At 38.7% G+C, this 14,281-nt stretch overlaps 1 protein-coding gene across 1 annotated transcript in view; it reads right to left on the reverse strand.

Moving 5' to 3' along the window:
* LOC106082724 (uncharacterized) overlaps positions 1-14,281 on the reverse strand; it is a 579,753-nt gene that overhangs the window by 298,483 nt on the left and 266,989 nt on the right. Inside the window, exon 10 of the mRNA XM_059364686.1 lies at positions 9,786-10,060. Within this exon, the coding sequence (XP_059220669.1) occupies positions 9,786-10,060 (275 nt within the window). The remainder of the gene's footprint in view (positions 1-9,785; positions 10,061-14,281) is intronic.

Below are 14,281 nucleotides of genomic sequence, written 5' to 3' on the forward strand. Positions count from 1 at the left end.
TGCAATAGGCTCCAAGAGAACGTGGAAGGGAAAGATACTAATAGATGTTCAACAAACATCAATGGGCTTAATATTAACAAATGTTCCACAGATCCCAGTTGATCCCAATTTCTATGGCTTCAATATCTCCCCCTCTCTCGATGACGACTCTGGTTTTGGCTTCAGCTGTATTGATCCCACCGATGTCCTTGAGTGCGTCGCGACTGGAAAGTCTAACGCTGTCGGACCTGATGGCATTGATCCTAGATTTATACGACTCTTGCTCCCCCTTATTTTTCCTCATGTAACCTACGTTTTTAATAGGATTTTGACCACGAGTTACTTTCCATTAGCGTGGAAACATGCCGAGGTTATCCCACTGCCTAAGAATTCTTTGTTGCTTGCCAAAGGTCTTTGAGAAATTGTTGTATTTGCAAATCTCGTCTTTTCTCAACGAGAACTCTTTGTTATATGTGAGATAGTCCGGGTTTCGACCTAACCACAGCTGCGTAACTGCCTTGGCAGAGGTCACTGAGAGGATCAGGGTTAATTTGGAGAATGACAAGGTAAATTTCCTTGTTCTTCTTGGCCATTCTAAGGTATTTGACACTGTGGATAAGATGAGACATCTTTACAATTTTTCTTCTATCTTATTTTGTTGTACCTGTCACACCGCACTCAGTCCGTCAGTTATAAGTCTTCTGTATCATCACCTTTGCTTGTTTTAAAAGGTGTTCCTCAGGGATCAATTCTGGGTCTTCTTCTCTTTTTATTGTACAGTAACGATTTGGTGAGTCAATTGTCTTATTGTGAGGTACATATGACGGGTGACGATGTACAGATATATATCGCCAATCCGAGGGATGAGATTGCTGAAAATATACGTCTGCTTAATTATGATCTGTCAAAAGTCAGCACGTGGGCGAAAGCCTGCAAGTGTGTTATAATTAGAAACAGGCTAATGACACTAGATTGGAAATCGTTCCTCATGCAAAGAACATGGGCGTGGTTATTAATAGCACTCTGACTTGGAGTAATCATATCGACTCTGTCGTTGGTCAGGGATATTCAAAATTGCGTGCTCTCTGGGCCACTCAGTTGGTTACTCCGCTGCGGGTTAGGTCTCTCTTGGCAAAGACTGATCTTGTTTCTGGCATTCTCTACGGCTGTGAGTTGTTTGCTAATTGCGGCACGGTAAGTAGACGTAAGCTAACACCTTTTTAATAGCGTTACTCGTTATGTATTTGGCTTGAGAGGGCGTGACTCCATCTCTGAATACTCTTTATCCCTGTATGGGGTCTCCTTACAACACTAGTTGTACCTGAGGTCGCTTACTTTCCTGGATAAACTGATCTACACGCAGGCACCACAATATCTGTTTGGATTCATTGATTTCGCCAGATCTATTAGAGGTAAAAAAAAAAATCATTCCCAAAATTTATCGGAGGCTTGTTTCTGAATGGCGTTTGTTCATATTCGCTGAACGTCTCTGCAACTCACTTCCTAACGATCTGCAATTACTCAGTAACTTGGCAACATTAAAAACCAGACTTTGGAAATATTTTACTGCATTAAGTTGATGAATGTTAAGACTCATTTTTATTATTTTTATCATTATTATTTATTTATTTTTATTCTTATATATTGGGTTGCCCAAAAAGTAATTGCGGATTTTTCATATAATCGGCGTTGACAAACTTTTTCACAGCTTGTGACTCTGTAATTGCATTCTTTCTTCTGTCAGTTATCAGCTGTTACTTTTAGTTTGCTTTAGATAAAAAGTGTAAAAAACGTATATTTGATTAAAGTGCATTCTAAGTTTTATTAAAAATGCATTTACTTTCTTTTAAAAAATCCGCAATTACTTTTTGGGCAACCCAATACTTACCGTAATTTCTTTTTTTCGGATCAACTAAGTCTATTAATTCCTCTTTGATTGATAAATTCATTTTTATTTTTTCTTTTAAATTCAAATCTACAAAGCCACAAATGTTAGTTTTTTTCCAGTTAGTAAATTGATCTGTGATGTACTGTATAGCTATAGATTCTTAGTTTTAAGTGTTTACTATGTAAATACATTTGTTGGAGATATTACCCGCACTTTAATTATAAGAATTTTATATTCTTGTTGTGCGTGTTTAAATAAATTACAAATTACAAGAAGTCAAATCGGGAGATCGTTTTATATGGGAGCTATATCTAAATCTGAAACGATATGGCTCATTTGCAATCCCCTATGACTTACATCAATAAGAAATTTTAAGTGGCCACCTTTAAGCGTTCGACGGCAATCGTGATTTCGACAGACGCACAGACGGACATGGCTAGATCGACTCAGAACGTCGACACGATCAAGTCTTTGACGAATATTTTTGGGTGTTACAAACGGAATGAGTATGTCTCCATGCTATGGTGGTGGTAATACAAATGATATCTTTATTTAAAACGATAGCACGATCCATATGCTTTAATGTTTGACGATTTTTTCATGCAAGTGACCATTACTGCGCCTCAAATGGTCCATCCGCTTAGTCCATTGTTACGCGTGCGGTTTGGCATGTGGCACCGTCTTGTTGAAACCACCTGTCATTCAAGTTAAGTTTTTGCATTTTGGGCAAAAAAAAATGGATAACATCTCACGGTAGCGCTCACCATTCATTGAAAAAGTACGGTCCAATGATGCCACCAGCCCATAAACCGCACAAAACTGTGAGTTTTTCGGGATGCATTGGTAGCTCTTGCAATGCTTCCGGCTATTCTTCGCTCCAAAATCGACAATTCGGCTTATTTACGTACCCATTGAGCCAAAAATGAGCTTCGTCGATGGAATGGAAGAAGCGCGTGATGAACTTTTTTTTTAACAGAGCACGCATTTTGATAATAAAATTCAATAATTTGCAAGCGTTGCTCGCTCGTAAGGCGATTCATGGTTAAATTATAGACCAAACTAATGCTGTTTGACAGTGAAATAAAACACAAAACGTGCGTGAGCTGTTTGAACCAGTGTTACCAAAAAAGATAATAGCTAAAAAATCACCCCTTAGTTTAGATATAGCCAGCGCTGCCCAACTTTTGCTTAAAATAATATTTAAATTAGTTTGGTTTTGTGCATCACTTAATTATTTTTGGTTTTATTGAATTTTAATCAATTTTGTCATCCATTACAAAGTTAAAAACAAATATTCCAAAAATAATTAACATATTAGTCGAGTACTTACAAAAATATGTGAGAGTATGTAAATTTGAACATTATTGCGTTGTATTTGTGTGGATTTTTAATTTAAAATTGCCAAATACAACCGCCTTTATTTGACATCAAGTACTTCATTATAAATTGCCAGCCACAAAATGCGATATGAAATATTGACGCTCTATCAATGCAAATCACATTTATATTAATTATGTTATTGTTTACCTCGATGCTTATTGGATTTATTATTATTATGATTATTACTATTGTTATTGCAGTTGTTATTATTGACATGAGTGCGCGTGTGGTGAAAAGTCAATAAAGTTTATAAAGCACATGTTTTTACATACATTCATAATTCACGGAAAGAATACCAATGAAGTAGGATGATATTTGCATAAAATGTAAATTAGTTTCGCATTAAAATTAACTCAAAATCTGCTTAGACATTAACTATTATAGAAATATATTTATTGATAATAGGGAAAATAAAGGGTGCGCCATGAGAAAGTGCCCCAAACTCTACATTTATTGAACTTACTCTCAATGATCACCTTCAATCATTCAAATGGAGAACATTTGCTACAGTGATCACTTCCATGGAACTTCCAAAACGAAATCTTTTAACCATTATTATAGAATGGCCTACGTAATGTGTTAAATGTGTCACCCTACATTTTTATACCCACCACCTAAGGATGGGGGCATATATTCATTTTGTCATTCCGTTTGCAACACATCGAAATATCCATTTCCGACCCAACAAAGTATATATATTCTTGATCAGCGTAAAAATCTAAGACGATCTAGCCATGTCCGTCCGTCTGTCTGTTGAAAACACGCTGCTGCCCTTAAAAATAGAGAAATATAGCTGAAATTTTGCACAGATTCCTTTTAATACCCTCCACCATAGGATGGGGGTATACCATTTTCGTCATTCTGTTTGTATAAAGTATATATATTCTTGATCGTCATGTCATTTTAAGTCGATCTAGACACCGTCTGTCCGTCCATCCGTCCGTCCATCCGTCTGTCTGTCGAAAGCTCGCCAACTTTCGAAGGAGTAAAGTTATCAACTTGAAATTTTGCACAAATACTTTTTATTAGTGTAGGTCAGTTGGTATTGTAAATGGGCCAAATCGGTCCTTGTTTTGATATAGATGCCATATAAACCGATCTCGGGTCTAAACTTCTTGAGCCTCTAGAAGGCGCAATCCTCTTCCGATTTAACTGAAATTTTGCACGTAGTGTTTTGGTATCACTTCCAACAACGCTTTTACTTGTTTGTTCATAAGCAGGTTAAGTTCGAAGATGGGCTATATCGGACAATATCTTCATATAGCCCCTATATAGACCGATCCGACGATTTAGGGTCTTAGGCCCGTAAAAGCCACATTCATCATCCGATTTTGCTGAAATTTGGGACAGTGAGTTGTGTTAAGCCACGGGAGAACATTCTTGAATTTGGCTCAGATCGGTCCAGATTTACATATAGCTACCATATAGACCGATCTCTCGATTTTTGGTCTTGGACCTACAAAAGGCGCATTTATTGTCCGATGTCGCCAAAATTTGGGAGAGTGGGTTGTGTAAGGCCCCTCGACATCTCTCTGCAATAAGGCACAGATCAGTCCAGATTTGGATATAGCAAACATACAGACGGATCTCTCGATTTATGGCTTTGGGTCCATAAAAGACGCATTTATAATCCGATGTCGTCGAAATTTGGGACAGTGAGTTGTGTTAAGCCCCTCAACATACTTCTGCAATGTGGCACAGATCAGTTCAGATTTGGATATATCTGCCATATAGAGCGATCTCTCGATTCAAAGTCTTGGACCTATAAAAGACGCGTTTATTGTCCGATTTCGCCGAAATTTGGGACAGTGAGTTACGTTAAACTTCTTGACATCTTTCTGTAATATGGCTTAGATCGGTCCAGATTTGAATATAACTGCCATATAGACCGAACTCTCGATTTAAGGTCTTGGACCCATTAAAGACGCATTTATTGTCCGATTTCGCCAAAATTTGGGACAGTGAGTTGTGTTAGGCCCTTCAATATTCCTCTTCAATTTGGCCCAGATCGGTTCCGATTTGGATAAAGTTGTCATATAGACCGATCTCTCGATATAAGGTTTTGGACCTACAAAAGGCGCATTTATTGTCCGATATCGCCAAAATTTGGGACAGTGAGTTCAGTTAGGCCCCTCGACATCTTTCTGCAATATAGCTTAGATCGGTCCAGATTTGGATATAGCTGCCACATAGACCGAACTCTCGATTTAAGGTTGTGGACCCAAAAAAATCGCAATTTTCGTCCGATTTTGCCGACATTTTCAACAGTGAGTTGCGAAGGGTTCTTCGACAACATACTGCAGTTTGGATCAGATCGGTTCAGATTTGGATATAGCTACCATATAGACCGATCTCTCGATTTAAGGTTTTGACCTCATAAAAGGTGATTTTATTGTCTGATGTCGCCGAATTTTGGGACAATGAGTTGTGTTAGGCCCCTCGACATCTTTCTGCAATATGGCACAGATCGGTTTAGATTTGGATATAGCTGCATATAGACCAATCTCTAGATTTAAGGCTTTGGGCTCATAAAAGGCGCATTTATAATCCGATGTCGTCGAAATTTGGGACAGTGGGTTATGTTAGGCCCTTCAATATTCCTCTTTAATACGGTTTAGATCGGTCCAGATTTGGATATAGCTACCATATAGACCGATCTCACGATTTAAGGTCTTAGGCCCATAAAAGCCACATTTATTATCCTATTTTGCTAAAATTTGGGAGAGTGAGTTGTATTAAGCCACGTGAGAACATTCTTAAATTTGGCTCAGATCGGTCCAGATTTGCATATAGCTACCATATAGACCGATCTCTCGATTTAAGGTTTGGAGCTCATAAAAGGTGCTTTTATTGTCTGATGTCGCCGAATTTTGGGACAATGAGTTGTGTTAGGCCCCTCGACATCTTTCTGCAATATGGCACAGATCGGTTTAGATTTGGATATAACTGCATATAGACCGATCTCTCGGTTTAAGGTTTTGGGCTCATAAAAGGCGCATTTATAATCCGATGTCGTCGAAATTTGGGACAGTGGGTTGTGTTAGGCCCTTCAATATTCCTCTTTAATACGGTTTAGATCGGTCCAGATTTGGATATAGCTACCATATAGACCGATCTCACGATTTAAGGTCTTAGGCCCATAAAAGCCACTTTTATTATCCTATTTTGCTAGAATTTGGGAGAGTGAGTTGTGTTAAGTCACGTGAGAACATTCTTGAATTTGGCTCAGATCGGTTCAGATTTGGATATAGCTGCCATATAGACCGATCTCTCGATTTAAGGTCTTGGACCCATAAAAAGCGCATTTATTGTCCGATTTTGCCAAAATTCGTGACAATGAGTTGTGTTAGGCACTTCAACACTGTTCTTCAATTTGGCCCTGGTCGGTCCAGATTTGGATATAGCTACCATATAGACCGATCTCTGAAGTCTTGGAACCATAAAAGGAGCATTTATTGTCCGATTTCGCCGAAATTTGGCACAGTGAGTTGCGTTAGGTTCTTCGACAATATTCTGCGATTTGGCACAGATCGGCCCTGATTTGGATAAAGCTGCCATATAGACCGATCTCTCGAGTTAAGGTTTTGGACCCAAACAAATCGCATTTATTGTCCGATTTCACCGAAATTTGGTACAATGAGTTGCGTTAGGTTCTTCGACAACATTCTGCGATTTGTCATAGATTGGTCCTGATTTGGATATAGCTGCCATATACCCCCGATCTCGCGATTTAAGCTTTTTGGGTCCATAAAAGACACATATATTATCCGATTTCGTCGATATTTGCGACAATGAGTTGTATTGGGCCCTTCGTCATCCCTCTCAAATTTGGCCCAGAACGGTCCTGATTTAGATATAGCTGCCATATACCCCCGATCTCTCGATTTAAGGTTTTGGGCCCATAAAAGGCACATTTATTATCCGATTTCGCTGAAATTTTGGTCAGGCTTTTCCACATCCGCATCATATATGGTTAAGATCGGTCTATATTTGGATATGGCTACCAAAAAGACCAATGTTCGGTTTTATAAAATTGAAAAATGGCTTGTACTTGGTCCAAATTGGATATATTTCGTTAAAGCGGCAATGGGGGCATAAAATATGAATTTTTCACCGGATTATGACGAAAGGTGGTTTACATAATACATTTATATCCAAGGTGGTGGGTATCCAAAGTTCGGCCCGGCCGAACTTAACGCCTTTTTACTTGTTTTAAAATATTTTTACATTCTGTTACAACTAACTTATTCTTTCCCTGACCACCTGTCCAACTGAGTTAACAATGATTAATATTGAATAAACAAGTACATGTGTAGACAACGTCATAAATTACAAGTTGTTTGTATGCTAATTAAAATTAATTACGTTTTTTGACCAGCTATTGCATAATGAGGTGCAAAGATATTCTTGCAAATAAGTAGAATGGGCGTCCAATAAGTATGAGTAAATTGCAAAGTAAGGACAAATGGCTTGGGTTCAGAACCAGTTTATAAGGGGATAAAATGGAAAGCACTGCTGAGATGCCTCCTATGTAGGGCTCGGGCCTAGGAACACCAAAATTTCCCATCCCCTTGCTGAATCACGTTGTAATGGTTCCGAACTAGTAGAGATAGTGATAGCGAGATAAAGGGTGATTTTTTTGAGGTTAGGATTTTCATGCATTAGTATTTGACAGATCACGTGGGATTTCAGACATGGTGTCAAAGAGAAAGATGCTCAGTATGCTTTGACATTTCATCATGAATAGACTTACTAACGAGCAACGCTTGCAAATCATTGAATTTTATTACCAAAATCAGTGTTCGGTTCGAAATGTGTTCAAATTTTGACAAATTTTGTTCAGCGATGAGGCTCATTTCTGGTTGAATGGCTACGTAAATAAGCAAAATTGCCGCATTTGGAGTGAAGAGCAACCAGAAGCCGTTCAAGAACTGCCCATGCATCCCGAAAAATGCACTGTTTGGTGTGGTTTGTACGCAACGTTACGGTGAATGAACACATTTCGAACCGAACACTGATTTTGGTAATAAAATTCAATGATTTGCAAGCGTTGCTCGTTAGTAAGTCTATTCATGATGAAATGTCAAAGCATACTGAGCATCTTTCTCTTTGACACCATGTCTGAAATCCGACGTGATCTGTCAAATACTAATGCATGAAAATCCTAACCTCAAAAAAATCACCCTTTAGAACCACATATATTCACAACTCAACTAGGGTTTGTTACACATCGAAAAATTGGTCTAAGACTCCATAAGGTATATTTATATTCATGATCGCCATGACATTTTACGACGATTTAGGCATGTCCTTTCGTCTGTCATCTGTGGAATGCACGCTAACTTTCGAACGAATAAATCCAGACGCTTGAAACTTTGCACGAATACTTTCTATTAGAGTAGGTTGCTTGGGATTGTAAATGGGCCATATCGGTCCATAAATATAGCTTCCATAGAAACGAATCTCCCGATTTTATACCTCTTGAGCACTAGAGAATGCAATCCTTATCCGATTTGCCTGAAATTTTTCACAATGATTTATTCTTGCATACATGCCAAGTGTGGCTTGAATCGGTTTAAAACCTGATGTAGCTCCCATATAAACCGATCTCCTGAATACACCTCTTGAGCGTCCAGAGGTCGCAGTTCTTGTCTGACTTGGTGCATGGTGTATAACTCAGTCAAAAAGAACGCATGGGGGAATTTGATTGCTTAAGTATGCTTACTTTCGAAAGAGTAAAGCTATGGACTTGAAATTTTCCACAAATACTTCTTATAAATGTAGGTCAGTTGGGATTGTTAACGGGCCATACTGGTGCATATTTTGATATAGCCGCCATATAAACCGGTGGTAGATCTTGAATTCATAAGCCCCTACAAACGGAATAACTAGATTAATATATCCCCATCCTCTGGTTGTGTGTATAAAGATCGTGTTATGGACCATCTCTGCTTCTCACAGATCAATGAGTGATGTGCGATTCAAGTTTTAAAGCTCAATGATAAAGGACCTCAATTTTGATAGCCGAGTCCGAACGCCATGCCGCAGTGCAAGACCCCTTTGGAGAGAAGTTTTAACATGGCTGCCATACCAAATGGTGCAATATCTCACCAAGATCGCCAGCATTAGTAGGGGAAAACCTCCGCTGGGGTACCAGTTGTAACATCACAAAATATTCTTCTGAGCCCCTATAAAGTATATATATTCAAGATATTCAAGATACCTAAGTTTCCCGTATTCTCATTTATTTGCCTTTGTCAGCCGAACCTTACTTCCAATTCGTCACCCATTCTTAGGGGCTGCTTATCATTGAACATAACTGCAAAAATCTGAGAGTTATGTAGCAGTCACCATTTGAGGTATTGCCGAAAACTATAAAAATGTTCATAAATTACCTCACCTTTTCACCCTGCTTGTAAATTCAGTGAAATAATTTCCAAATGTTGTTGCTTACATCCAAATACCTATTCGTAGTATGTGGTAAATTCCCCTTTAAATAGAATGGTAGAACTTGTTTGTCTACATTTCAAGGACTTACCATTTTCACCAAGTCGCGTTGTTTTCTGCATATGACGACAAAATATCTCATATTCACCTCCTGTCGCCGGTGCTGCTGTTGTGGATGTTGCTGCCGTTGCCATTATTGCCTGGGATGCAATACAGTTGTTACCAACAGATTTTGTTCCGGATGCTGTGGCTGTTGCTGTTGCTGGTATATCTGTTGTTTTAACCGAATGCATGTGTTTGGTGAAAGCACCAACGATGGCTGCCATACGATCGAAAGCGTTGATATTTATGTGGCCATTTGGTAAACTGCAAATATAATAAAAACAAATAGAGCCATATAAGTTGATTTGCAAGATGAAGGGGGAATACAAGTAGCATAACCCGTATGCGGATAGTTTGGATGTGGTTACCAGCAGCTTACATTCTGTTTAAGTCAATGGCATTAGACTATGTACAAGATTTCTTTCAGCTAAACAAGCAAAACCAACAAAGACTTGGATACAAAAATTTAAATCTTATCTTTAAAGTGTTGATCTAAGACCTATTAAAACATAAATGTCTTGCAAAATTCTCAATGTGCAAGATAAAGTTTATTGTATTTAAACAATTCTCAAAGTCGATTTTAATGTAAGATGCATGGTTTCTTGAACATAACTAGTTTGGGCTCAGAGGCCTTTCTACGCTTATGCCTCCCATGTAAAACGATCTCACCAATATACTTTTTAAGCCTCTAGAACGCGCAATTCTTATCCGATTTGGCTGAAATTTTGCGCAATGACTATTTTACACCCACCACCATAGAAGCGGGGTACATTCATTTAGTCCTTCCGTATGCAACACATCGAAATGTACATTTCCAACCTACAAAGCACATATATTTCGAATAGTTGTAAAATTCTAAGGCTATTTAACGATGTCCGTTTGTCTTTCCGTCCGTCTGCAAATGCAAAAAAATTAAGGAACACGGGCAAACTGCCCACATATCAATGAGTGCTGTCCCATTTAAGTTTAAGCTCAATGATAAGGGGCCTCTTTTTGTAGCCGAGTTCGAACAGCGTGCCGCAGTGCGTCACCTCTTTAGGGAGAGGTAGTGACATAACAAAGTACCTCACAAATGTCGCCAGCATTAGGAGGGTGTAACCACCGCTGAAAGTTTTTTCAGATGTTCTCGCCAGGATTTGAACCCAGGCGTTCAGCGTCATAGGCGGGCATGCTAACCTCTGCGCTACGGTGGCCTCTCCCCGTCTGTCTACTATAATAACGCTACAGCCTTCAAAAATTGAGATATTGAGCTGTGATTAGGCTCAGATACGTATTTTTTCTGCACGCAAGTTAAGTTTTTGCACAGGCCAAATCGGACCATATTTGGATATAGCTGCCATTAAGGGTCTGCCGATCTTCCTATCAAGGGTCTGAACCCCATAAATGCTGCATTTAGTACCCGATTTCACTCATATTTGTAAGTTGTTCTAAGCCTCCTGACATCCGACCCAAATATGGTTCATATCGGACTATATTTAGATATAGCTGCCATATAGACCGATCTACAGACATTGTGTCTAAATCCCGCGAACGCAGCAATCATCATCCGATTTCGCTGGAATTTGACACAGTCATTTGTACTAAGCCTCCCGTCATCCGACCAGAATATGATCCAGATCAGACTATATTCTCTATATAACTCTCATATAGACTGAACTTCCAATTTCTGGTCTTAAACAAATAAAAAGCGGATTTGTTGACTGATTTCGCTTAAACTGTGAGTTGTATAAGAGTTCTCGGGACCTGAATCAAATACGGTTCAGACCAGACATAACTATGGATATGGTACCATCCACCATGGATCGGATTTGTCGTGTTGATTTCCCGCCATCTCTTCTTAGGCAAAAAAAGAATAAAAGAAAAGATTTGCTCTGATGTTAGAGGGATATCAAGTTATGGTCCGGTTCGGACCACAATTAAATTATATGCTGGAGACTTGTGCAAAATGTCAGCCAATTCAAATAAGAATTGCGCCCTTGGGGGCTCAAGAAGTAAATAGAAAGATCGATTTATATGTGTGAGCTGTATCAAAATTGCAAAATTTCATTCCAATCGGATAAGAATTGCGCACTCTAGAGGCTTAAGAAGTCAAGACCCAAGATCGGTTTTTATGGCAGCTATATCAAAACATGGACCGATATGGCCCATTTACAATCCCAACCGACCTACACTAATGAGAAGATTTTGTGCAAAATTTCAAGTGGTTAGCTTTACTCCTTCGAAAGTTAGCGTGCTTTCGACAGGCAGACGTACGGACGGATATGGGTAGTTCGACTTAAAAAGTCATGACGATCAAATATATATATACCTTATGGGGTCTTAGACGAATATTTCGAGGAGTTACAAGCAGAATGACGAAATTAGTATACCCCTATCCTATGGTGGAGGGTGTAAAAAACACATAAAATTCAGAAAAATACATGAAATCTTTATTTGAATCGATAATACGGTCCATATAATTTAATATGTGAAGATTAGTTCATGCAATTGTTGACCGTGACTGCGCCTCAAATGGACCATTCACTTAGTCCAGTTTTGGCATACTCTTTCCAACATTTCGGCCGTATCTTCCGAATGAATGCTTAAATGGTGTCTTTCAATGCCTCAATTGAAGCGGACTTGTCTGTATAGACATTCATTTTAACATGGCCCCACAAATAGTCTCAATAGTTTAAAGGCGGTAAATCGCACGATATAGGCGGCAAATTACCGGTCCCGAACGTGAAATAAATTGTTCACCGAACTCGCCTTTTAATAAGTCCATTATTACGCGTGTTGTGTGGCATGTGGCACCGATTTGTTCGACAAAAAAAAGTTGGTTATCATCTCACGATAGCGTTCACCATTCACAGTTACGTTACGATTCGCATAATCTTTGAAGAAGTACGGTCCAATGATGACACCAGCCCATAAACTTGACTTTTTCTGGATGCATTAGTAGTTCTTGCAATGCATATGGCTGATATTCACTCCAAAATCGACAAATGAGCTTATTTACGTACCCATTGACCCAAAAATTAGCTTCGTCGCTGAAGAAGATGCGTGCGATTAACTTTCTTAACGCTCTGTCGCATTTTTGTAATAAAATATAATAATTTGCAAGCGTTGTTCGCTTTTAAGACGATTCATAGTTGAATTATAGGCCAAACTGAAAATTTTTGCCAAAGTGCCAGTGTTGCCAAAAAGATACAAGCTAAAAAATCACCCTTAAGTTCCCATATAAACTGAAATCCCGAATATATTTCTTGTCCTTCTAGGTGGCTTAATTTTTATCCCATTTGGCTGAAATTTTGCACGAGAACGTTTTCTGTGGCCTCCAAAAGAAGTAAATATAAAGTATGGTTCCAATCGGTTTCAAACCTGATTAGCTTTCATATAAACTGATCTCCCGAATATACTTCTTGTTAATCTAGAGGGCTCAATCTTAATCTGATTTGACTGAAATTTTACACGAGGACGTTTTCTATGACCTCCAAAGATTTACGTAGCATGGTTTCAATCAGTTCAAAACCTAATATAGCTCCCATATAAACCGATTTCATGACCCTTTACAGGGTGCAATTCTACCCTCTAGAGAGCGCAATTTTGTCCTCTAGAGGGCACAATTCTATCCTCTAGAGGGCGCAATTCTACCCTCTACAGGGCGCAATTCCTATAAAAAATCCATGAGGATTTATTGTTATGACCTCCCAAAAACCCTCTTAAGGCTGTAAAGAGAACCCGTCCAAAGAGCTTCTTTTGCCTATAAAGGGATACTGGACAAAGAACTTGACAAATGCGTTCCTTGGTGGCTGATATATAAGATTCGTCTAGGCCTAACTTAACATGCTTTTGCTTGTAATCTTTACAGAATGAGTCGACCTACTGATAATATTTTTGAATATGTGGATCCTGGACTACCTAGGAGCTCGGTAGTGGGATGATGATGCGGGTTGCAGAGTGACGAAGGCCCTAACCTCTTAAAGATATAATTCAGGAAGCTATAAGACAGCGAAGTTGGCTATAGAAAGTTTTCTAAACGTAAATCCGTGCGAGTTAGAAGTTATTCTTTTCAACAGGAGATACGAGTTACCTATGTGGGACCTGTTTAATTGGTAGGAAAGAATGTTCCATTAACCGAAAGCGCAAAATAACTGGGTGTCTTGCTAGATAGGAAATTGAACTTCAAATCAAGGGCAAGAAAGACAAGTCTTTTTTATACCCTTCATCATAAAACATTATACCATTTGTTACAAATCAAAACATTCATCTGAGACCCAAAAAAGTATGTATATAAAGGGTGATTTTTTTGAGGTATTTGACAGATCACGTGGGATTTCATACATGGTGTCAAAGAGAAAGATGCTCAGTATGCTTTGACATTTCATCATGAATAGACTTACTAACGAGCAACGCTTGCAAATCATTGAATTTTATTACCAAAATCAGTGTTCGGTTCGAAATGTGTTCAAATTTTGACAAATTTTGTTCAGCGATGAGGCTCAT

This window comes from Stomoxys calcitrans, chromosome 3 (assembly GCF_963082655.1).
Source record: "Stomoxys calcitrans chromosome 3, idStoCalc2.1, whole genome shotgun sequence".
NCBI lineage: Eukaryota > Metazoa > Arthropoda > Insecta > Diptera > Muscidae > Stomoxys > Stomoxys calcitrans.